Source organism: Symphalangus syndactylus, chromosome 9 (assembly GCF_028878055.3).
Source record: "Symphalangus syndactylus isolate Jambi chromosome 9, NHGRI_mSymSyn1-v2.1_pri, whole genome shotgun sequence".
NCBI lineage: Eukaryota > Metazoa > Chordata > Mammalia > Primates > Hylobatidae > Symphalangus > Symphalangus syndactylus.
The window spans coordinates 101,291,231-101,317,919 of NC_072431.2; the positions used below are offsets into that span (position 1 = coordinate 101,291,231).

General features: G+C 43.5%; 1 protein-coding gene across 12 annotated transcripts in view; it reads left to right on the forward strand.

Moving 5' to 3' along the window:
* CPVL (carboxypeptidase vitellogenic like) overlaps positions 1-26,689 on the forward strand; it is a 273,532-nt gene that overhangs the window by 73,615 nt on the left and 173,228 nt on the right. For 8 of the 12 annotated variants that reach the window (XM_063609709.1, XM_055293553.2, XM_055293554.2 and 5 more), the window contains 2 exons: positions 2,148-2,326; positions 10,204-10,322. In XM_063609709.1, the coding sequence (XP_063465779.1) occupies positions 2,158-2,326; positions 10,204-10,322 (288 nt within the window). In that variant the 5' untranslated portion in view covers positions 2,148-2,157. The remainder of the gene's footprint in view (positions 1-2,147; positions 2,327-10,203; positions 10,323-26,689) is intronic. The other 4 variants (XM_055293562.2, XM_055293558.2, XM_055293559.2 and 1 more) reach the window with 1 other exon arrangement.

Sequence of the window (26,689 nt, forward strand, 5' to 3'; positions counted from 1 at the left end):
GACAAGAGAGGCACTACCTCAGGTGTAAAACTTAAGAAAGTGTCAAAAAAACTCAAGATTAGTAATATTTTAATGTAATAGTTAAAAAACTATAATACAGAGAAAAATTAATGATAATAAAAATGGCCAACATTTTAGATCAAGGTGAGATCTGAACCTACATCTGTACCTCCCTCGCTTCTCCCTAGTCCTGGCCTTGAGTGGGATCAAGTCCTGGTTTCTCTATTTTCGTGTCCTTGCATGAGACGCTCTTGATTCAAGTTTTCCTTATCTGAATTTGGTGACAATAATCCTCACATTCCTGGTGACAAGGATTTTTTCCTTGGCCAAATTTTAGTCAGACTTCTGAATCTTCTGCTAGGCCCATTTGTGCACTTCCTTGTAAAATCTCGTTTTAGCAAAGGACACTGATAAGTCGTTTTTACCAAGAATCACCAACATCAACATCCGATCGCCTCAATGTCTGACCAGGTTTCTCATCCTGCACCAGCCCCCAGATTATGTCTGATCACCCTGGCCTGTTTTCAGTGAGAATCCTATTAGGTTTAGCCAGATCCACCTTACCCCAATGCTTCCTTTGAGTAATTTTCCATCCACTGACCCCCACACTGCTCCTTGGCTATAAATTCCCACTGGCCCGTGCTGCATTTGGAGTTGAGCCCAATCTCTCTTCCTTGCTGCAAGACTGTTGACTGCAAGGTCCCTGTGCCTATCATTATCCTGATAAAGTCTTTGTCTCCATGCTTTAACAAATACCATTCAGTCATTTTTCTCTAACACTGGTGGAATTAGGAGATTCAAATCAACTACAAATACATGGGAAAGCCCACTATAAATATAATTTACATATTGATATTGAAGTAAATAATTAAACAATTTTATACCATTATTATTATCATCTCAGATGAATATTCTAAGCAAACATCAGATTTGAAGATCTTTGGAAAGCTTTGTTTTTTTTTTTTTGAGACGGAGTCTTTCTCTGTCCCCCAGGCTGGAGTGCAGTGGCGCGATCTCGGCTCACCACAACCTCCACCTCCTGGGTTCACGCCATTCTCCTGCCTCAGCCTCCCGAGTAGCTGGGACCACAGGCGCCCGCCAACACGCCCGGCTAATTTTTTGTATTTTTTAGTAGAGACGGGGTTTCACTGTGTTAGCCAGGATGGTCTCGATCTCCTGACCTCGTGATCCACCCGCCTCGGCCTCCCAAAGTGCTGGGATTACAGGCTTGAGCCACCGCGCCCGGCCCGTAAAGCTTTGTGCTACTGGTTTGGGGCCTAATGTCTTTAATTTACTTATCAGCTAGCAATAAGGGGAGGGACCTAAGGGTAGTTGTAGGACCCCCACCCCCCTTCTTTTTTCCTTCCTGTTTTTGTTTTTGTTGTTGTTGTTCTTTGATACAAACTGGGGGTTTATAAGAGATAGAGAACATAACCAGAAATCCATTGCTTCTTTGAAATTTCCCTGCAAGGTGTGCATGGATGCCTGAGGTCTCACCTTTGCTTAAGCTGTTTCCACCCACCCGTGATGCCTTTCCCATTTCTCCCACCTGTCTGAGAACCATTCACCTTTTATCCATATCCAACTTGGGTAAGGCCTTTCTATGATCTTTCGGCCTGAAATGTGCTCTCAATCCTCTGCCCTTCTGTGGTGGCATAATGGTTTCTACCACCCATTTATGGTCAGTTACAGAGTTCTTGTTGTTCTGAGTCTTTATCTAATCCTCCACTGAATTTACTTTCCAAACTGCATTTTAAAAAATGTCAATGGTTCACTCCTATAATCCCAGCACTTTGGGAGGCTGAGGTGGGAGGATTGCTTGAGCTCAGGAGGTCAAGGCAGCAGTGAGCCGTGATTGTGCTACTGTACTCTAGCTTGAGCAACACAGCAAGACTCTGTTTAAAAAAAAAATCAGTAATTGAAAAATTACTGACATTGTAAATCCCTTGAAGAATCTCCCATTAGCCTTTGGATTTAAGAGTAAGCAGGGATGGGGTGTGCTTATTTATGGTGCTATCCAAGGTCCTTGCAGAGGGCCTTTACACACAATACTTTTTTTAAGTGAATAAACGAATTTCTTGCATGTAAAAGGGCCAGGTAAATATTTACTCTTATGATTCATTTTTGGAATGCTGTTTTTATCCTAGACCCTGAGAGATGGTTGGTGCCATGTGGAAGGTGATTGTTTCGCTGGTCCTGTTGATGCCTGGCCCCTGTGATGGGCTATTTCGCTCCCTATACAGAAGTGTTTACATGCCGCCTAAGGCAGACGCAGGACAGCCATTATTTCTCACCCCTTACATTGAAGCTGGGAAGATCCAAGAAGGTAAGTAAGTTTAATTAAATCAGAAAACCACTGGCATGAGTTCAACAGTTTTTCTTTTCTTTTTTTTTTTTTGAGACGAAGTCTCGCTCTGTCACTAGGCTGGAGGGTGGTGGTGCGATCTCGGCTCACTGCAAGTTCCGCCTCTCAGGTTCAAGCAATTCTCCTGCCTCAGCCTCCTGAGTAGCTGGGATTATAGGCGCAAGCCACCATGCCCAGCTAATTTTTGTATTTTTAGTAGAGAGGGGCTTTCAGCATGTTGGCCAGGATGGTCTTGATCTCTTGACCTCGTGATTCGCCCACCTCAGCCTCCCAAAGTGCTGGGATTACAGTTGTGAGCCACCGCACCTGGCCAATAGTTTTTCTTAAAACAAGTAACCCATGGGATGCAAAATATATTTCAGTATTTTTACTCAGTTGTTTTATTTCAAATATATATATATATATATATATATATAGTTTGTTTGTTTGAGACAGAGTCTTGCTCTGTCGCCCAGGCTGGAGTGCAGTGGCGCAATCTCTGCTCACTGCAACCTCTGCCTCCTGGGCTCAAGCGATTCTCCTGCCTCAGCCTCCCAAGTAGCTGGGATTATAGGTGCCCACGACCATGCCTGGCTAATTTTTGTATTTTTAGTAGAGATGGGGTTTCACCATGTTGGCCAGGCTAGTTTTGAACTCCTAACCTTTGGTGATCTGCCCTCCTCAGTCTTCAAAAGTGCTGGGATTATAGGCATGAGCCACCACACCTGGCCTATTTCAAATATTAATGACTTGATGTCATATGTTGTCTGAGTTTTTAGCTAAAATGAGAATTAGCCAGAGTTGAATTACCTGCATGGTTAAGTTGTAGCATTTTATTTATAAGACTAGTAAAGTGCCTGTCCCCCAGTGGGCACTTAATGCTAATACTATCCTTAAAACTTACTATGAGTCAATCACTGGTTCCAAGCTTTCTGCATGAACTTATTTAAACATCTCAACATCCCAGGGAGGTGGACCCATTTTACACATGTGAAACCAAGGCAGAAAGAGATTGAGCTACTAGCCAGAGTTCACGCAGATACCAGCTGGTGTGTAGGCTTCATACTCAGACAGCCTCACTGCTGTGCCCTGTGATCCAGCAAGTCTAGGCCTTAGTTTTCTCATTAAGATAAGATGGAGATTTAACAACTTACCCAACTTGCAGAGATGTTATGAAAATCCAACGAGATAAGGCATGTGAAAATTTTTTGTACTCTATAAATTGTTCTCCAAATATGAGTGTTTGCAGATGGCTTTATTTAGAGATTGCAGGTTTTTCTATTGTTATTACTAATAGGAAAAAAGGTATCCCTTAGTGTTATCAGAGACTAAAGTTTATGACCTGCATCTGCTCTTTTTTTTTTTTTTTTTTTTTTTTTTTTGGAGACAGAATCTTGCTCTGTCGCCAGGCTGGAGTGCAGTGGTGCAGCCTTGGCTCACTGCACTCTCCACCTCCTGGGTTCAAGTGATTCTCCTGCCTCAGCCTCCTGAGTAGCTGGAACTACAGGCGTGCTCTACCACGCCCAGCTAATTTTTATATTTTTAGTAGAGGTGGGGTTTCGCCTTGTTGGCCAAGCTTGTCTCAAACTCCTGACCTCAAGTCATCCGCCTGCCTCGGCCTCCCAAAGTGCTGGGATTAAAGGTGTGAGCCACCACCCCCAGCCCTGTATTTGCTCTTAATGCTTCTTTATGCTTAATCACTGTGCAGGTAAATGATTTCAACTTTCTGGACTTCAGTAGGTTCCTGAGCTATAAAACAGTAGACAGGTAGCTATTCTGAGGAGCTATTTGCAAAGAACAGCAGAGAAATTGGGTAGTGGCTGGAGGGAGCACTGGGGTCCAGGAAGGGTCTTTAACAGAATAGGAGAGAATGTTTGTTTGCTGATGGAAATGATGTGTGGGGAATTGGTTTGGTTTGGGGAACCATTGTTGGAGACTGTGTTTAAGAAGGTGAGAGACAGGGATCTGGCACACAGGGGCCCCAAGGTTGTCCCTTGTCACAGGTGGGAAGGCAGAGATGGTGCCTGTGAAGCTGGCAGGTTGGCAGATGTGATGGCAATGAAGAAGAACACTGGAAATTTTAGACAAATGGTCATTTTAAAGATCAAAAGCAAATCTAAATACTCTATAAAGAAGTTTAAAATAAAGCAAATTTTATTCATTCAAAGTATTCTCACAGCTAATAGGATGTCATTGTTTTTTGGTTTTCATTTTACATGAAGACATTCTTGTATTTTAAGGGTATGTGTAAGTGCTGTTCATATGTCTTTTTCTGAAATACACATTGGCTTCAAGTTTTACCATCTCTTTTCTAAGGAAAGATGAAAAACTTTGATAATGTATTTAGTGTATTTTAAAAAGGACTAATTTTTACCTCACAAGAGAAGTCATGGGAAGATGGCTGCCCCACCATATGGGCTGATACCATTAAGATGCTTGTGAAGAGGCAAAGTATCGTGAACTCAAATCCTCCAAATTGGATTACATGCATGTATTTCAGCTTCCTTAACAAGTGGATTCTGATGGCTTAGATTTATGTTCATTAACAGTAAATCAAAGCAAACCATTTAATGTAGGGATGAAAAGGAGTTAAGTAATTGTTATAACCAAATTCTGCCAATCCACATATGAGGAAATTGAGACTGAAATACTTTACCTGAGTTGCCCAACGGGATGTGTGCAATAGAGTTGGGTAGCAGAGATGGGTTTAGGACCCAAATTTTCTGACCTCTGCTCTGTGATTTGCCTACTATAATTTAGTTCTGTTTGTTTCAGAAGCTTCTAAAGTGTTCTTCTAAAGTGACCAGATGCATACACACAAAACAATTAAGGAATTAGGCAGTGCATACTAAAGTACTAAAGTATTACATTTGAAGTAAGTGCACTGGAGATTCGGAGAAGGAACCTATCCCTGTTGGTTGGCATAATCTAGGGAGAAAATACTAGAGCTGTCGTAGTTGTAAAAATAATAAGTCGCTAACATTTAGTCATTATATCCCTAGTACCTATACATAATAGCTATGTATAAATATGTATGGAATTTAAATTTGGGTACCAACCATGTGCCAGGCATTGTGCTTTACATCCATTAGTTCATTTAGTTCTCAGAGCAACCCTAATGAAGAATCCATAAGCGTTGTTCCCATTTTACGAATGAGAACACTGAGGCCCAGAGAAATCAAATATCTTGCCTAGCTAGGGCCATAAAACTAGTAAGTGGCAGAGCTGGAATTAAAACCTATACTGGCCAACCCCAGGGCCCATGGTATGAACCACTATGCTATATGAGCAGCTCCGAATTAAACCCTATACTGGCCAACCCCAGGGCCCATGGTATGAACCATTATGCTATATGACCAGCTCTGGACTTCAGAGTGTTGGGTAAGATTTACGTAAATAGCCAAAGGTCTGTGCATACCAAATGAGAGGAACAGCTTAAACAAAGGCATTAAGTGAAAGTGACCATGGTGTTTCTGTATCATACATCTGGGGAACCAAGTTAAAAGAATACAGAGAAATCCATCTGAGAGACTACTGACATCCCTCCTGTTTCTGTCTTTCTTGCCTATGAGCATTTCTCAGTTATGGGTATTAGCAGCAGCCAAGAAAGATTCCAAGGGAGGTAGTTTTATCTTCCACCCTCCCATGTCAAGATTGGTAGATCTTCATCTGATGATTGACAACATTTAAAATATTAAATCTGTATATAATATCACTTCCTGAAGTTATGTTACACAGTCAAATTCTTTGAACAGAATTTTAAGTAGCTGATTCAAAATCTGGTACATCTGGGTATTCAAATGTAGCCCTGACAACATAATTAAGGATAATTTTATTCATCCGCTTTGCTGAAAGTTCAGGAAGCTCTGGACAGATGGTCAGCTCACTCCCCTAAATCCCTTTTGTTTATCGGGTCTGTCAAAACCCTAGGAATGTGAGTCTTATTATTGCAATGGAACATTTTCGAGATAAACAGTAGCTCGCAAAAAAACAAGGGAAATTTTTATTTTTTAAATCCCCAATTAGCTGGCTTAGTTTTATGTAATTGTAATTGCACGTTTACTTTCTCTGAAGCTAGAATAAATCTTTACTCCCTGAAACAAAATCAATGTAGGAGGCACATTTTAGCTTGTTTATAAACACTGCATTTTCACACTTTAAAGACTATTTTACTAGTAGGTCCTAATTTATTGTTACTTATGATCTGGTAATGTCTGTCCACACTGGTGATAACTTGAGTGTTTGTGAATCTGACATGCATGCTGATTAGCTGGTTCAAGCCCTTTGTTGGTCACACTCCAATGTTTTTGAAAGTGTTAATATCATAAACACTGGTAGCAGCAGTAAAAAATAAGGAGGAAGTAAAATCACTTCAAAGAAAACCTTTTCCTTTTTAAAACTGTTCTAAACATTTGTACTGTGAATCATGGTGCCAGAAAGATAGAAACTCCTCCATCTTGGGAGTTTGTTTTCCACATTCCATTAATAGAAGGATGCACAGGACATTCGAAAATATAAAAAGTCATTTTAGTTGATGAAATTTTTAATTATTTTACTGGGATTTAGTTAGTGGAAATTTAAAATTTGAAACAGGGCAAAACTTTTTTTTTTATGGGCTAGAGAAAAGTTCTAAATTTCTTAAGATCTCTTAACAAAGTCTGCCTTAGGAGGTTTTTGTAGAAATAAGCTAATCTTGGTGCAGTCAGTAGGGCTTGTTTTAGTTCATTCATTTATTGACTTGTTCATTCATTTGTTAACATTCATTCATTAAAAAGTATTTATTGAATGTCTTAGGTGTGTAAATCAGCATGCTGAGTCCCAAGGTATGCAAAGTTAAATAAGACAAATTCCCCACTTTCCAACCTCCTGACCTAGGAGGGAAGGTCTGAAATATACTCAAGTAAAAGGTAGTAGAGAAGCTACTTTGGCATCCTTGGGAAGGGAGGGATGAGTGAACATCTGAATCATTTGAGAGCAGTCTGTGGACCCTGTGTGGTGCTGGTCTTGGGAGACATAGATTGATTCAATCATCTCTCCTCTGTTCCATTCCCCCCAGCTCCTTTCTATTATATATTTTCTCTTTTTCTCATTATACTTTGACCTTTCTCATTTTTCTGTGTCATCTTTCTCAAATCGTCTTCTTCCCATTTACCTCTCTGTGGTCCACATCTCACTCATTTCCAATCCACAGTTTTTACTTCTCTACTCTCCTTTTTTTTTTGGGGAGGTGGGTGGGGGGGTGGTGTCTGTTTGATTTTGAGAAGATTAATAGTTTTGCTAAAAATATTTCAAAAGCATTTTAAAGGCTGCCCAGCCCTGGGGGGTGATCTTTCTCTGGGCTAATTAAGAGTGGAAGTGAAGAAGGGAAGAAAAACGACAGATGGTGGGAAGAGTGGGAGGGGAGGAGTGGCAAAAACCACTTTCCCCAAACACCTCCCTTTTCTTTCTCATAAGATCCTCACCTCTCTCTCTTTTTCTTTGGCTTTTTTTCTGATGGAGGAGGGATAGACCTCATTGGGAACAGAATGGGGAGACCTACAGAGGTTGCATTAAGCAATCTTCCCTGGGAGAACCAGGATGAGCCAGAAAAAGGAAATTCTTCTAGACTTCACTTGGAGTGGCCAAAGGCTAATGATAACTTTGCCTTCCAATTGACTGAACCCTTATTTTATGTGTAGTGCTAGGCTAAGGGTTCATATGCATTTTTGTTGTTTGATCCTCACAGAAAGCCCGGGGTAGCAGAATCAGTATTTATATTTTGCATAAAAGGAAAGAGGCAGAGAGATGGATCAACTTGCTGGGGAGTCCTAATCTAGTTAGGATTCCAAACCCAGGTCTGTCAGGCTAGGAAACCCATGCTCTTCTATTGTGCTAGCCTAACAGGACCCTCAAGGACCACCTGTTGAGACCTTTCTTTTGTCCCCACGACCTCCTCTGCTCAGAGGTGCTCCCTGTTCCTAGTCAGCAGGTGCATTTCACAGATAGCAACAGTAGTTCTGCTCCCTACCTGCCAGCTTCTTTCTATAGGTTTTACATGTGGGGGCTCTTTTAATCCAGGTGGCCCACAGGCAGTACATCTTGCATAGAGAAGAAAATGAAGTACAGGGAGGTTAAATGCCTGTACGGAGGGTCACCAGCTGGCCTATAGGAGGGCTAGGATCAGCAAAGGAACTGTGTGGTCTAGATGAGAGGTTTTCCTGTTGAGAGGCATGCCTGTATATATATATATATATTTTTTTTTTTTTTTTTTTTTTTTTGAGGCAGGGTCTCACTGTGTCATCCAGGCTGGAGTGCAGTGGCGTGATCATGGCTCACTGCAGCCTTGACCTCCTGGGCTCAAGTGATCCTCCCACCTCAGCCTCCCGAGTTGTTGGGACTATAAGCACTGCCACCATGCTCAGCTAAGAGGCATGCCTCTTTTAAAAGAGGAACTAGTGGTCCCAAAACAGCAGTGTGCTGGTAAAAGTTTAGCAACCAGCCCTTGCAGTCAGGACCCTGACTTGTAGCATCTATTCCCTTGAGTGTAAATATTGTCACCTTGGCTTATTTTATCCTATCAATGTTGTCTCTGAATGCTGAGCTGGGAAAAGATGCTAACAATTAGCCTTCCAGAGCCTAAGGGCTCCACCTACCACCAAAGGCATCTTTAGTTGATGGCATGTGAGGAGTCAAGCTTCCTGACCTACTAACCAGTCTCCAACTTAATATGGCTCAGACTTACATCGCTTTTCTTGAGTGACTACTTCCTACTAGGGACACATTCTTTGTCACCACTAAAGGATTCTTCTCCTTCGCCCAAACTTTCCCTTTTACTTCGCCACCATGTTCTGCTGTTTTCTGTTCCTTTGCCACTCCCTTCCTGACCACTACTTCCCTTCCCAATCCCTGCCACCTGCACCGTCTGACTCACTCTAGTTGAAAGCCCTGGGGAAAGGAACAAACTCTGCAGCCTGACTGCTCGGTTTAATCCCAGCTCTCCTCTACTAGCTGGCAAGCCACTTAACCTCTCTGTGCTTCAGCTTTCTTATCCGTAAAGTGAGAATGAGAATTACACTTCCCACATCATGTAAAGCCCTAGTATTGTGGCCTTGTAAATGTCAGCTCCTAGTAGCATTCTTTATTCCTGGGCATCCTTGGCTGTCTAAGCATCCCCAATTACTCCTTCCCTGTGCCTGTCCCAATGGTGCCACAAGAAAGCCAGGACCCCTGGCCTCCACAACTTCCCCATTGTCCTATTTGGATCCCCCTGAGTAGCCATGAGGTCACCCCCAGTCTCCCCACTGTCCATCACTGTCCACCTCTCCCCACTGTCCATAGCCGCCCACACTCCCATATGCCTCAGCCCACTCCTCTTAGTAGATGTGACAGGCTTTTTGCCTTCATGAAAACAAGAGCGTGAAGGACACAGGCCTCCTCGGGGCGAGGCCGAGAGCTGCTTCACCACATTGTTACTCTTGCACCCCACTGTTTCGGGTCAGGTTACTTTATCCTGCTCCTTTCCGTGTGGCCCAAGGTGATCACCTTGGTTTATGCAAGGTGTGATGATAGGAGATTTTCTTTTCTTCTTTTTAAAAGAACTTTAAAAAAACCTTATTACAGTTTATAAAATATATTTGGGCACTCCTCCCCAAAGGCTTAAAACTTTCACGTATCCTTGGCTAAGTTGTGAACGTGGACTATGTGGGATTGGCCAGGGGCAGGCTGGAATTTGCTGAAGGAACTACCTTTCATACCAGTTCCCTTTTAGCTTATCTAATCATTCCATTTCATCCAGACTGAGCTAGATGGCTCACATTTTTGTTGTTATTGTTGTTGTTGTTTTCTGTAATCCTTGGGTAAATTTTTTTTTCCTCCACTAGGAAGAGAATTGAGTTTGGTTAGTCCTTTCCCAGGACTGAACGTGAAGAGTTACACTGGCTTCCTCACCGTGAATAAGACTTACAACAGCAACCTCTTCTTGTGGTTCTTCCCGGCTCAGGTAGGTGCCCAACAGTAAGAACACCAGTGTTCAAGAGCTGGCTTGCCGTTTGTGGGTAGAAATGTTAGCCTACCGACCTACAGCTCTTTAAAATAAAATCTCACAGATTTTTTCTAAAAATAAGATTTTTTTTTTCCTGAAAATAAGCAAATCTGCGTGGTGTTCCTATTTATGAGCAGGAAACAAATGTTTTCGGCGGGAGTGGGAAGTGTCCAACTTCTAAATTTCTTGCAGCCTTATTTGGAGTGTTAATACTACCACCTTCTTCCTGCCACAGTCTTCTTCCTATCGTTTTGTTGTATTTTTGTTCTAAAAATACTTAGGGCAGGGATGGGTCGGGGGAGCCCAAGGAGAATAAGAAGTAGGGAGATTGCTGAAGTTAACAGGTAATGCGTGGCTAAGTATGCTTATATCTAGTCAGCCATGGCCCTGTGTAGCTGCTCTGTCTGTGGACTCCTCTATGTACTCAGCACCCACTTATTGAGCATATTCTGTACTGTGGGGGCCACAGAGGAGACAGAACTGAACTCAGACTCTGGATCTTTAGAAGAAGATTGGGAGGTTTGCTGATCTAGGAAGGCTTCTGGCAGGACAGGAGATCACTTTCCCAAATCTCTATAGACAGAGGTGGGTATGTTTTTCTACTTCACCAATCGTATGTAGTTCACCTCTAGATTATGCCATTCTTCTGTGTGAACAAGACCCTTTTAGCTTAGGGGTGCTGTTGCGGGTATTGCTAGAAGCGCTGAAATGCAAATCTTATTCCACTGCAGAGTAATTTTCTATTTTCATCCTCCAAATTGGATTTGTTTTAGAGGCTAGAGAAAGCAAAGAAAAAGCTATCCCTATGGAGGGTGTTATTTATATTTTCATGTGATTTGCATATAGTTGGGTTGCATGTGTAGTAACAGTAAATTGCTTAATCCAGGGTGGTTTTCAAGTTACGTTGTTTCTTCTGGTACTATTGAGTTATATTTTCTTGACTTTTCTTTCCTGCTTTCTCAACTACATGGCCTCTGACATAGCTCACCCCAAAGCAGCCTGTGGTGGGGTGTGGTCAGGTTGGGGCATGTAAGAAATGGTGAAGAATTCCAGATCCTTTGTCATTGGGCTCACAGTAGCCATCAGCCTGTCGTCTTCTCTGGAAGGCTTTCTTGGCCCCTAGAGAGGGCTTCTTATTTCTTCATCAGTGTTCTGTTGAGTGAGGCAAGTGAGATGCCTAGAGCGTGCAATGTAAGGAGACACTCACCCTGAGGGTCATACAAGTGCAAGGTCAGCACTGCAGCCTGAGCACCCTCCAGTCTCTTGCTGGTGCTTCCCATAGGTAGAGCCCAACTGGGAGCCAGGTGGAGTCGGGTGGTCTAGCCCATAGGGGTCTGCCTAACGGCACAGAGCGGGATGGAGGAGAGTGATAATGGGCCTTCCCAGTCTCTTGAACTTTATGCCTTTCAGAAATATTCTGTATGTGTGCATTTTTATATCATGTCTATTGATGTCATTGAATGCAGTCATTTATCTGCAGTAACCTCTTTATATTAGTTTTCTCTTGCTGCTGTAACAAATTGTCACAAACTTAGTGTCTTAAAACAACGCACATTTTATTTCACAATTCTGCAGATCAGAAGTCTGACACATGTCTCCCTGGGCTGAAATCAAGGAACAGTAGGGTTGTGGTACTTCTGGAGGCTCTAAGGGAGAATCTCTTTTCTTATCTCTTGCAGTGTCTAGAGGCTGCTCGCGTTCCTTGGCTCGTGGTCCCTTCCTCCCCCTTCAAAGCCTGCAAAGGCAGCCTGAGTCCTTCTCACGTCACATAATCTCCAAGGTCATGTTTCCTTCTCTGACTCTTGTCTTCTACCTCTGTCTTCTAAAAGGATTCTTATGATGACATTTGGGCCACCTGGATAATCCAGGATAATCTCCTTATTTTAAAGCCAGTTGATTAGCAACTTTAATTCCATCTGCAACCTGAATTCTCTTTTGTCCTGTAACCTAACGTATTCTAGGAATTAAGACACAAACATCTTCAGGGAGTTATTATTCTGTACAAAATGGATACTTGAACATTTGCCTAGATTATTGAGTCTCAATATGTTTTCTCTCAGGGATTCTCACATGTTATTGCCTATAAGAATTCTCTGATTTCCCCCAGAGATTCTGACTTGCAAATTGGCAGAGGCCAGCAGGTTGCAGAATTACCAAGTGAACCATTCTCTGTGAAACCATCACTCCAGCCTATGGGCCACTACTTCTGCCTGAAGCTCCTGGCTGAAAAGTGACCAACACGCCTTTTACCAGAAAGAAATGCCTAGAGCAGCCAAACCCAACAGAGGTGATGTGTTTCCCATGTTGAGGGTTGAAATGAGGGAAATGAAGAGACCAGTGCAGCCTGTGGAGTTCAGCTTCCCTAATCCAGCTTGCGGATTCTCTAAGAACTGTTAGGACTGCTTCCCCATCTTCTTTCCACTCTAGCCCTCCTCCTCCACTCTAGCTGGAGAACCCCAATTCCTTACTTTCCCTTCTGCTTTGTTACTTGTTTATGACCCCAGTCAGTTCCTCATTACCCTCTGAATGTTGAGTCTTCTTTGGTAATGATCCAGATTTGTAAAAACAGGAACTAAGGGTGAGAGAAGAGATCAGATGGAAACAAAGCAAAAACCCAGTTTTTTTCTTTCTCAGGTTGCCTCTGGGCAGGTGAACAGCTATGTCTAGAATGTAGGTGGTGCTTTGGCACCGTAAACCTGTTCAGGGAACGGAATTTAGTTTGCATGCTCTACTGGTTGCCAGACTGAAGTCTGAAAACCCCCTTCATTAAACAATGACTGGACTGTTGGTTTTTGCTTTTTCCACTTAATTAAATGAAAACCTAGCTGTGCATCCCCTGACCAGGTTATGTTTTGAGTCCAGTACTGTAGCCATAAACACAACCTAAGATGATCCCAGGAGACACAATGGGAAAGAATGTCTTTAAGTACATGGTGTTCTAGTGAAAGTGATAGATGAAGCTTCGGGAGAAGAGGGGCAGAGATGAAAAAACGGTACCCACAGATGGGTACCACCATGTGGCAGCCAAGATAGATTGTTCCAAGACCTCTTACCAGGAAGCCCACATGCAGAGCCAGATATCTGAGGCTTCTGGCTATAAATTATGGAGTCACACCAGTTTGGGTGAAGGAGATAAAGCAGGTGTGACGAGAAGAAGCAGTGGTCACTGAGACGCATTTGGCAGAGATATTAGTTCATTGTCTATCATAGGGAAGCAGCTGATATTGTCACCAGGAGAGAAATGACCCCTTTAAAAAACTGAAGGTAGAGAAAATAAGAGATCCAGGAAGGATGCCACACTTGTCATATCCTCTGAGTATTTTTTGGGGGGATGCTGTTTCTCAAATTAGTTTTGTTTTCCTGTTGTTGCTGTGAGACTGCCCTGTTATTGTTTACAAATCAGTGCAGAATAAATTCCAGAACTTGAAATTGGTGTGCAGTGGGAATACAGCCTGCAAGAGAAAGGAGTAGACATTTTGCGTGGGATAAAAGGTATAAGGAAACTAGCAGAAATGTAGCAGTTATAGCTGCTGGTAATTGAACACTGACTATGTGCTAGGCACTGTGCATTTTCTTATCTAATCCTTACCTGAACTCCATGAGGAAGGAATTGTTATCCTCATTTTATAGATGAAGAGATTAAATAATCAGCCCCACGTTACTCAACTAGAAATTGGCAGAACTGGAATATAAAATTAGGCCTCTGATGTGGAAATCCTTGATCTTGGCCGTCATGTGTTAGATCCAGAGAAAACGAGTCATGGAAGACACTTGAGTATAGTGGCCAAAAGTACAGTCTCTTCAGTAAGTCAGGCTTGGATAGAAATCTTGGCTTCACTACTTATGCTAAAGGTGACCTTGGGGAATTTCTTAGTGTCTCTGAGCACTGGTTTCCTCATTTTAAAATGGGGATCAAAATACCTACTTGGCAACGGTTTTGAGACAGAAGAGATAATAGGGGAAAGCGTTAGAGTGGCACCTAAAACATAGTAATTATAGTTGCTATTGTCTTATTATGATTACGATTATTATGGTTATTAATACTTTTAAAATTATTAACACAAATACTGTCAAGAACTAAACCAGTCACAATTTGAGAGTTTACAGATGACAGCAAATAGAGGGAAATTGTAAATTAGAAGGACCTGAACCCCAGCCATCAAGGTGGATTAATTGCTACCAGGTCAGGAAATTACTAAGTGAAATCGGGATTTTTCACACTGAAGAAGATAAAAAAGACATAGAGATTATTACTCTTTAAAGTCAGCATCCTTCTCATTGGAAGAAAAAATAGCTAGTATTGGGCTTTGTCTTATAGATGTAGGAACATAGATAATTCATTGGACACATTTAGCCAAAACCTGCAGATCAGTTACCTCCAATGCCATGGAGCCAAAACCTGGGGCATTTGGAGTCAGGCCTAGGCCCCTTTACAGAGGACCCCATCTTGATCCTCAGTCCAAGAGGAAAGGCCCAGGTTCCTGGATTTGAGAATCTAGTGTCTGTGAAAGATCAGGATTACATTGATGAGGCCCGTGAGGTACTGGGGCAGCCTACGAGAAGGGCTCCCTCTCAGGATCCTGCAGGCTGGGCCCTGCTGAATCAGATACTAGGATGATCAGATAGCACAATCAGCAGTCAATTGGAGAGAAAATGAACCGCTCTAATGCTCCTGGTCCAAAACAAAAGGCGTTCTCTCTGGCAGTAGAAGAGCATGTCCCAGAGGTGCCTGGAAGCCAACAGAACAGCCCATCCTGGGGGTGAAGGCGTGGAATCAGGCCCCACCATACTTCAGCATGGTGCCATGTACACTCCCTCATCTGCACTTCTGAACTTCTCCAGTAACACAGTTAATGTGGAAGAGGACAGGAATTCCCAAATGTGCTACTGCTCATCAGAAATATCTGGGGAGCTTTGGAAATATGATAGATCTCCCAGCTTGTTGTCTAGCTGCACCCAGCGGAGATTCTGATTCTGCAGATCTGGAGAGGGCCCAGGGATCAGTGTTTGTAATGTGCTCCACAGTGGTCCCAGTGCTGCGAGTCAATGGGCTGGAATTTGGGAAAAGAGAACTAGAGGTTTGGATACAGGGATTCTAATTCCAAGTCTGCGATTCCCAGCTGTATAACTTGGGAGATGGCATGCGTATTCTCTGGGCCTCAGTTCTCTCATATAGAAATAAAGATGTTAAACCTAGTGGATTGCTAAGGCTCCATCCCAGCATTACATTCTGTGGTTCTATAGTTAAGTATAAAAATATCCAATAACTCCAAATCAGGATGTGGATTGAATGAAGGAGCCCTTGAACGTGTGGCCTGTGTGGTAGCCAGCCTTCAGGCTAGTTCCCAGTGCTCTTCATCCCTTGGTGTATGTGCCCTTGGGAAGTCCCCTCCCATACTGAATCAAGGCTGGCTTTGTGACCAACATGCTAGCAGAAATGATGATGTTTGACTTCCACGGCTACATTATAAAGGGCAATATTACTTGTGCCTTGGTCTCTTGAATCTTTCATTCTGAGGAAAGGATGCCATGTTGGGAGGACATTCAAACAGCCCCATGGCTGAGCCTCTGTGGAAAGGAAGTGAGGCCTCCACCCTCCAGTGGGTACCAACCTTGGAAGAGGTTCATCTAGTACCAGTCGATCCTTCTGATGACTGCAGCTCTGGCTGATTCCTTGACCACAGTTTCATGAGAGACTCTGAACCAGAACTGCCCAGCCAGACACCCTCAAATTTCTGACCCACAGGAATCCCAAGAGACCAAAAATTATTATTGTTGTCTTAAGCCATTAAGTTTTGGGGAGATGTTGTGCAGCATTAGATAACTAACATAGCTTCTTGTCTTGTACTTTTAGGCTGTGGCTGTGATATCTTGTGACAACTAGCATATACTCCCTACCTGGGGGAAGGATGAGGACATAAGGAGTGGGGATTACTATGCCAGCTACTTTTAATTTTTGTTTTTTTGCCTCTCAGCTGCAATTCTACCCTCTTCCCTGTTCTGCCATAGTAGAGCTCTCAGCATTTCTCCTTTGCAGCAAGCACAATATTAAGCTTTGTCAGTAGAGGGTGCTGGAGAGACACTGCAGGAGGAAGTTGGCTTCTCTTTCTGTTCCTATGTCCTGCCTTTCGCTTTTTCTTGGCCCCACTGCCTAGTCTGTCAGCAGTGTGTTGAGGTGGGGGGTGGGAACATCCAGTGGCACTCTGCCTTAGCTATGCGCCCAGACCACCAAGACTCTTAGCAAGATGATATACCTGGCTCTGTCCAGGTGATCACCTGGCTGTGGCCCTCCCAGTATGAACACCATATACCCTAGGCCTTGCCAGTGAGCAGGCCCCCAACAGCCCTGCTCTCTCTGCAGCCCTCTCACTAGCCTTGGCCATTTGCACCCCCAAGGGTTGTTCCCTCATCCCTCCCAATGTGGACACCGTGTGCTCCAGGATGTGTGCAACCTTTCAGGCAAGCAGGCTCCCAGCCTCCTGAGTCTCTCTGTGTCCACCTGCCAGCCACAGCCCACCTGTTCCTACTTACCCAAGGATGGTTGACCAGCTTTGGACCAGGGTACTCAGTGAATTTCTTAGCTACTCAGAAGGCTGCAACCATACCTTCTGCAACGAGGTCTGGACAGCAGCCTTGGGCAGTCCCCTCCCTACCTTATGGGTTTGTCCATCTGTGAGCACTCTGCCTAGTCCAGGGCATTCTTTGGAGTTCTCTTTGTATATGTATGTTTAGTCCCCTGTAATAACAAATACTTCTAGATATTAACATTTCCTTGTTCCTTAGTGGACATAGGAAGCCTACCCAGCATGCTGGTCTTTGGCCAACACTGAGGATGTGGCTGTGGGAGAGCAGGCCCCTCTGGTGTTTCATCTTCACTTTCGCCCAAGGGTGTCTGTGATACCCATGGCTGGCTGGGGCCAGAGTAAACACTGGAGCTTGTAACAGAATTAAAGGTGAATGTTTCCAGGTAAAAAAATACATTAAATAAAAAATTAAAATGACTCTGTGGTTTCTGACTTCTGATTGGGCCTTAACTGATGCAGGTACCATTCTAAATCTTTCTCCAGCCCTGAGACACCAAGGGCTGGACATGTGGTCTGGCCTAAGGAATGAGTGATAGAAAAGCCTCGGGAGGAAGGGCAGCCAGTCTTTCTATCTCAGCCCTATTCTGTCTGAGACCACAGGATTCCCTCATCTATGCTTCATTCTTCTCCCTTGGCAGATCAACATGCTTTGCTTCTCCAGGCACTCGGCCAAGTATGGCCAACCTTTCATTTCCAAGTTTACCTGTCCTTGCATCATGTAGCCAACAGAGATTAACTAGTACCCATGGCTCCCACAGTCTGGATCACATCTTCTTCCTTGGTCCAGTCAGCTAAGACTGAAGGTGCTGGGTATTAGCCATGATATAAACATGGCTAGCAGGCTAGCCATGGATGAATGGAGACTCATTTCTTAGAGAAGGGGACATGGACTGGACAGATTTATTAAAATATGTCTCAAAATATATCTAACACAGGTGGATACAAATCCACCAGCAATGCAACAAAGATTTGGAAATCACAGATAATTGTCTTCTTCAAACTGACTCTATCTTCTCTTTGCTACGTACTTAATGGCATCAGAGATATAGAAGAATAGAGGGTACCAGAGACAAAATAAAAAGAAAGTAGCTAAAGGTGGTGTTGTAGAGCACCACCCATAGGTATATTTGAACACTCTGCAGAAACTTTTGCATGCCTGATTTCCTTTTGGAAATGAAATAACATAGAGAGAAAGTAACTAACTTTTGCATCAAGAAGGGAAAGTAAGGTGTCTTCTCCACACCTCTCCGCATCTGCCCACTTCCCTATTCCTTATAAAGTATAACTTTCTGGCAGGAGGCACAAAGAGAACAGCCATAATATCTCATGAAGGAATGAGCCAGGTAGAAAGGTTAGAAAGGAGAAATTTAGGATTCTAATGGGGTGTAAGCTGGTACATATCAATGAGACAAGCCAAAACTTGATGAGAGTCGGGAGCTTGGGAATGATGCAAGGAGGCCTCAAAACAAAAACAGATTTTGAGGCTGGGTGCAGTGGCTCACGCCTATAATCCCAGTACGTTGTGAGGCCAAAGCAGGTGGATCACTTGAGGTCAGAAGTTCGAGACCAGCCTTGCCAACATGGTGAAACCCCGTCTCTAATAAAAATACAAAAATTAGCCGGGGGCTGTGGCAGGCGCCTGTGATCCCAGCCACTCCAGAGGCTGAGGCAAGAGAATCGCTTGCACCGGGAAGGTAGAGGTTGCCGTGAGCCAAGTCGTGCCATTGCACTCCAGCCTGGGTAACAAGAGCGAGACTCCATCTCAAAAACAAAAAACAAAAGAGATTTTGAAAAAATTAATTTTCTGTATCATCATACAGAAAATCATACATCACCATGGCAGCAATCATGGTAAAGGAAGATTTAGTGAGTAGTCAACACCAACCACTTAAAATAAAATTTCTTTGAAAAACATGAATATCTTTAGCAACTTGTGTGTATGTGCTGAGTGTGTGTGTGTAGAATTAAAATGTTATGCACCTATTTAACAATTCTAGTCACAAAATTAATTGCTTTAAATAAAAAGCTCTACCTTGATTAATACCATTAGTGTAGCAGCTAAAGTATTAGCTGAACTGGGATCTGTATGGCAAAATGGGAGTCCATTTAAACATACTTGTGGGAATTTAAAGACATTTACTTGGGGTACTAATGACTTCAATTAAGGTAGAACACATTACTTAAACCAAGCAAATGATCAGCCTCTGCATATAGAAGTGTGAAGAGGGCCTTAATTAATTTACTAATTACACTTCTCATCTTAAGCAGTGCCATTGATTTGGATCTGTTAGTGGTTTAGTTGCTGTTTTCTCTAACCAAGCGTGGCATTCCTTACTGGAGATAGGAAGAAAGGGGTGGCTAGGGATATGTAACCAGTCCTGAAGATTGGCAGATGCCTGTCTACTTTAAGTGACTTTCCGGTCCAAACTGTTGCCCTAACACTTGTTGAGATTCCTAAAATTTCCTAGGGTCACGCCAATAAAGTCCTCTTATAAAATACAATCATGAGGCTGGGTGTGGTGGCTCACGCCTGTAATCTCAGCACTTTGGGAGGCTGAGGCAGGCAGATCATGAGGTTAAGAGTTCGAGACCAGCCTGCCCAACGTGATGAAACCCCATCTCTACTAAAGATACAAAAAAAAAAAAATAGCTGGGCGTGGTGGTGCACACCTCTAATCCCAGCTACTCAGGAGGCTGAGGCAGGATAATCACTTGAACCTGAGAAGTGGAGGTTGCAGTGAGCTGAGATCGTGCTATTGCACTCCAGCATGGGCGGCAGAACAAGACTCCATCTCAAAAAAAAAAAAATACAATTATGTTTCTTAAAAGTACTGAAATTGGCAAGTTTTTAGCACCCCCCCCAATATATTAACTTACTGTTTCAGTGATATGCATATGGTCTAAGCAGAAGGTTATCTCTATTCTCTCTCTTTCTCTCTGATGCAAAGGAGGGCCTGGGGGATAAGGGCTGATGGAGGATGAGGGTGGAAAGGAAGACTCAGGGCAAAGGTGATGCTGTCCAGCGAGGGTATATCAATCTGGGGAACAATAGGGCAGACAGGATTTAGTACTAGTTTTGTTTCAATGAGTTTCACTTTCTTTGAATGACATTCCATTAAGACATGGAGTAGATTTTTCACCATCATTGTGAATAAGCAATGGAATTTGCTAATGTGAGAAATTGTGAAATTCTCTTTTGTAGAGATTCTGGCAGAATAGATAACTTCTTTCCTTCTGGGCCATTCCTTCTGGAAGAAACCCTGAGGAAAGAGAGTCCAAGTTCATGGATTGGTCACCAGGGGTCGCCAGAAGAATCGGAAGGGCTTCTGAGGCAAAGCCATAGTTGCTTCTTGTTCTCCAATAAAGGGCCCAGGTTTGTGGAACCCGCGGGCCGAGCCTCTTCTGTTGCTAGGGAGACTTCTCACTTAAGTATTTAGGATTCCTTTGTTCTTTCTTTAATATTTAGAACTTTTTTGTCCGTTCCCTTCTAATCATCAGTTCTTGCTGCAGGACTCTGACCTTTAAGTCATTAGTAGAGGTTTTATTTTCTTCTTAAATATGTAGTATGAGGGGATTACTCATATTTTAGATCTCAGCTCAAATGTTACCCCACCACCAGAAGCCTTCTTTGAGTACTTAATCTAGTGTCTTTCTATTCCTCTTTCATATCACTCATTTATTTAGTTACTTGTTTATTGTCTTCCCACACCAGCAGAAAAATCATCAGAGCTGACACTTAAATAGATGTGCCAGGCACTGTTCTCAGTGCTGTGCATATATCGACTCTAAAACTGCATGAAAACCTTAGGAGATAGACATTAATAGTATCTATATTTTCAATCAGAGGACGCTGAAACACAGAGGAGTTAAGAAACTTGCCCAAGGTCACAGAGCTATAAAATAGCATAGCTGGAATTCAAACCTTGGCATTCTGGCTCCAGAATCCATGCTCGTAACTATAAAGTATTCTGCCTGCTCATGGGTAGGAGTTGGTCTGCATCCACAGCCTTAGACAATCCCTGTGAGTAGTTGGCATTGTATGTTAAATGAATTAATACATTGTGGTAAATTCATAGAGTGCATAGTGTTGAGCAAAATAATGGTATGTATTGATATAAAGAGATCTTTACAACATATTGTTAAGTGAATACAGCATATATAGAGTATAGCCTAATTCTATTTTTGGAAAAAAACGTGTGTATGTATATTGCATATATAATAGCTACAGGATATGTCTGTATGTGTATGTGCATGTGTAGAGGAGGACCATAGAGAAAAATCTGGAAGGGTAAACATAAGCATCTCCATGATCATCTCTAGGAAGTAGAATTTGTCAGGGAAGAGGGGCTTTTAAAAATACCTCCACTGAAAAAAAAGAAAACCTTTAGTTAAGAATAAGTACTGTTTTTATAATAGAAGAAGTTTTAAGAAAAATTTTAAAGCTTTTTTTTTTTGTTTTGAGACGGAGTCTCGCTCTGTCGCCCAGGCTGGAGTGCAGTGGTGCTATTTCGGCTCACTGCAAGCTCCGCCTCCTGGGTTCACGCCATTCTTCTGCCTCAGCCTCCCGAGTAATTGGTACTACAGGCGCCCACCACCACGCCCATCTAATTTTTTGTATTTTTATTAGAGATGGGGTTTCACCGTGTTAGCGAGGATGGTTTCAATCTCCTGACCTTGTGATCCACCCGCCTCAGCCTCCCAAAGTGCTGGGATTACAGGCATGAGCCACCGCACCTGGCCACATTTTAAAGCTTTTGAAAAAAAAAATGCATTAATTGTCTTGCTTCATACACTCTTGAATTACAACTTCAATATGATAAATGTTTTTAAATTCCTGAATTTTGTAATGCTGTAGATGAACTAAAGTGGTCATTTCTTCATTTGGTCTTAAGTATTGCAATGTGGTTTTGTTCAGGAAGTCTTTTATTCTTTCCAAAGTTGAGAGCAGGTGAAAGGCTGCATTCTCACAATTGACAGCTGAATATATCACCCTAATGATTGTCACGTAATAACCTCATACCATTACTATGGACATAATTAATATTATACTGCATATCATGACATTTGATGCCATATTATATTACAAAAGTCTGCATGCTGTGACACAACTGACTCTTGGGCTTTTGGCATTGAACACATACACCTTTATTTTCCAGATCTGACTTTTACATTTTATTACAGATAAGGGTGACATTAGTTCACAGGTTGGTTGGCCCATCAAAGTAGAAAGATGTATGTGTGGGCTTTTCTTTAAAAACAGGCTTCTTCCAGGGTTGTTGAGCCTCATTCACCTCCTCCAGAAAAGTAAATCAGGAGCAAGGTCAGCTGAGGCTGGAGGTGTGTACACAGATCTTGTTATTTAAGCATTCCAAGAATGCAGTGTCCTGTGCTTCAAAGTTGCCTAATAAAGATGTTTGGCACTGAGGCGTTTGACTTGACTTTGTAGTGTGGGCTCTCAGGTTCAGGCTATTTTTCTGAGTCCAGAGGTCTGGTTCATTGTGCCAGGTCACAGGAAGGGACATGGAAGGCCAAGGGAGGATAGGGTGGAGGATAGGGGCGGACAGGCTGGAGACCAGAGGCCTGAAATATTTAGAGGGCAAACTCTCCATCCACCTTCAGACCCTCAGCGCCGCCTGCACATTAGAACCACCTGGGAGCTTTTGACAAAGACTGATGAGGCCTCCTCCCCACAGACCAATGGAATTGGAATCTCTGGGATTTGGGCCTAGGCAGTAGTGTAAAAATGCTACTCTCCAAAAGAGAAAAGCTCTCCAAAATATTTTAATGAGCACGTTGCAGCTTCTGGGAGTTCACATGTAGTTTAGGAAGGAAGTGGGGCTGGATATCCGCTGGAATCAGTTGGACTCGCAGCATCTCACATTCCCTGGGAGGCTGGGAAGAGCAGGGACTACCTTCCACCCAGATCCCATTGTTTTTCCACCTCTCATATATGTAATTTGCTCCTACTGCTGAGTGAATACAAGTGGAAGGCAGTACTGCTGAGTGGATCTGAGAGGAGATAAAAATCACTTATTTAAACAAAACACAATTAGCTCCACAGGCAGGTTGGGGCAGAGCTGGTTATTTTTATTCAGCACATTAGAGTTTACAACATCATTTCACGTACATTTGCTCCTCAGAGCCTTCAAGCAATCCTGTGAGGCAGGCATTATGGTCATTTGACAGATGAGGAAACTGAGGGCCAGGTTGGCACAGCTGTTATGTGGCCAACTGGAACCACAGCCTGTCTGGCTCCCAATTGCAGGGCTCACTCTGCTTCCAAGCAGCCGCTTAAAAAGGCTGTCATTGATTTTCATTTTTTCTGCTTTGACTTATTATTACTATTATTTGAGACAGAATCTTGTTCTATTGCCCAGGCTGAAGTGTAGTGGCATGATCTCGGCTCACTGCAACCTCTGCCTCCCAGGTTCAGGTGATTCTCCTGCCTCAGCCTCTCTAGTAGCTAGGATTACAGGCATCTGCCACCAAGCCCAGCTAATTTTTGTATGTTTAGTAGAGATGCGGTTTCACCATATTGGCCAGGCTGGTCTCGAACTCCTGACCTCAGGTGATCTGCCTGCCTCGGCCTCCCAAAGTGCTGGGATTATAGGCATGAGCCACCATGCCCAGCCTCTGCTTTGACTTATAAAACAAAACCCTCATTCTGTTGACTTGTTCATAGACACTTCAATGCTTGAGGCAGGGGGAATAGCTAGTGAAACTGATCAGGGAAGTTGTGGGCTACAGGAGCGGGAAAAAAACCACCACACAGCCCACTTTCCTATTCTGTCATTTACAGATAGATTGTGTTCAAGCCATCTACAAATTCCTCGTGATTACCTATTATAGCAATAGCTAATATTTGGAGAACACATACTATGAAGCCGAGGTTTATGAAAAGGAATTCATTTAATCCTCCCAGCAAGCATACAGTGTAGCTATTATTCTTGATCTTTTTTAAATTTTTATTTTATTTATTATTATTATTATTTTTTTGAGATGGAGTTTCACTCTTGTTGCCCAGGCTGGAGTGCAATGGCACAATCTTGGCTCACCGCGATGTCCGCTTCCCGGGTTCAAGCGATTCTCCTGCCTTAGCCTCCCAAGTAGCTGGTATTACAGATGCGTGCCACCAGGCCCAGCTAATTTTTTTGTATTTTTAGTAGAGACGGGGTTTCTCCATGTTGGTCAGGCTGGTCTCGAACTCTTGACCTCTGGTGATCTGCCCGCCTCGGCGTCCCAAAGTGCTGGGATTACAGGCATGAGCCACCATGCCTGGCCCATTGATCCCATTTTTATAGGTGGGGAAACTGAGATCCAGATTGCTTAGGCAACTTGCCCAAAGTTACACACTGGTGGGTAGTAAAGCCTAGATTTGAATCCAAACAGTTTGGGGCAAGAGCTTCCACGCTTATTTGTTATATAATACTGCACTGACCCCTGGAGCTTCAGGCCTGCTCATCAGAGGCCCCAGTCGGACTCTGGGCTTCTACCATTTCTGTTTCCTTAGTCATAACAGTCATTTATATTTATTGTGCTTTTATCATACATTAGGCATTGTTCCAAGGGCTTTAATTATGTCGTTTAATTTGTTAACGCTCAAGAATGAGCCCGCGAGGTGGCGCCTCATAGGAAGGATGTGCCCCATCCTTACCAGAATGGCCATTCTTACCAGCACCTATCTTGTAGCAGGTCCCCCTGAGCCCCTTTCCAAAGCCGTGAAACACTCTGTCAGGCTCTGGGTGACTGGGAAAGAGAAGTTCCTCTATGCCCTCTGTGGCCATGGTTAGAACTCTGCTCAGCTCTTCCTGCAGGTCTTGGCGGTGGCATCCCAGTCACCTTCTCTTCAGTCAGTCTTGCCTTCTGCCTCAGCCTTCTCCCGCCATCCAGGTCAATGGAACGCATCCACTCAGACTTTCCAATGACACCTTGATTTGTCTGTATAGCCAGGCCAAGTCAGAGGTGGCGGGATTTTATTCTGGGCTGAAGCCAGGGGATCCTTGCTGACTAACCATTCAACGAGCCATGCCATCATGCAAGGGCCCGCTGTTAGGTCCTGCTAGAAGCCAAGCAGGGGAGCCAAGTAGAGCTTTTTTCAGGTGGTTCTGGAGGATTCGCCTGGTGACTGTGCCTTCCTCCCTTTCTAGGTCTGTTCTGGTGAGAGGGCTTCCCTTGTCATTTCCCTCGTGCACAGCTCTGCTCTCTGGCTCTGCTCCTGGCTAGATCCTTCTCAGCTTTCAGGGCTCAGGGCAGCGCTCAGACCTCATTGAAGCCTTCGCTAATCACCTTCTCCTTTTCAGCCTCCAATGACTCTTAAATCACCTATATTTCCTTTTCACACTCTCCAATCATTGTCTTTATGTATTTATTTGAGACAGAGTTTTGCTCTTGTTGCCCAGGCTTGAGTACAGTGGTGCTATCTCAGCTCACTGCAACCTCTGCCTCCCTGGTTCAAGGGATTCTCCTGCCTCAGCCTCACAAGTAGCTGGGATTACAGGCACCCGCCACCATGCCCAGCTAATTTTTTGTATTTTTAGTGGAGATGGGGTTTTGCCATGTTGGTCAGGATAGTCTTGAACTCCCGAACTAAGGTGATCCACCCGCCTTGGCCTCCCAAAGTGCTGGGATTACAGGCATGAGTCACCACACCCAGCCTTGTCTTTATTTCTTACTTAATGCCTATATTGCCCATGCAATTCTAAGTTCCAAGAGGACATGCGTTTTCTTCTTCACTCAATGTTCTGTGTACCTAGCTCCTGGCACTATGCCTGGCCCATAATGGGTGCTCAATAAATACACATTGAATGAAATAGTTGAAAAAGTCTCTGTCACTGAAGGTGATGGTATTGACACTATGGCCAGTAGCTCATTTTCAACATCACTGCCCTGCCAATACCCTTTTCTAGTTTATGTCTCCCACATCTCCTAAATAAATCTGCACCTTGTTCAGGGTTTTGTCATTGTTATTTGCATTGGCTAAAGGCCCCTGGGGCCTGTCTGCTCCTCCTCATTTTCCACCATGTTGAATGAAGTTGTCCTGGCCCCTATGGACACGTTCTTTTTTTTTTTTTTGAGGCAGAGTCTTGCTGTGTCACCCAGGCTGGAGTGCAGTGGCGTAATCTTGGCTTACTGCAACCTCTGTCTCCAGGGTTTGAGCGAATCTCCTGTCTCTGCCTCCCAAGTAGCTCGGATTACAGGCATGTGCCACCACGCCCGGCTAACTTTTCGTATTTTTAGTAGAGACAGGGTTTCACCATGTTGGCCAGGCTGGTCTCAAACTCCTGACCTCAGGTGATCTGCCTGCTTTGGCCTCCCAAAGTGCTGGGATTACAGGCGTGAGCCACCGCACCCAGCTGTGAACATGTTCTTAGTGAATAAAATCAGAAAGGCGTTTGGGCTCTCAGTGCAGAAGGAAAAGTGTCACTGAGAATAGATTCTTTGTTGTGCCTCTGTTGGGAATAGGTGTGTTAAATGGAAGAGTCCCAAATTTTAGTTTAAACAGCTAAAAATATATAACCATGCCCTAGGCAGTATGCTAGATGTCTGGCAGCATGCACAAACCAAGCATCTACATTTAAGGAGCCTTCTATCTCTTGGTAGGAAAAGGCTTGATTGCATGATAAGAAGACACCAGCATATGAGGCACAGCCTCATTCAAAGAACCAAAGATGATCAGTACTTTGCTTGTAGTGGAGAGTGGTTACTGAGGTCTGGGGAGGTTTTGTGGGATTTAGTCACAGC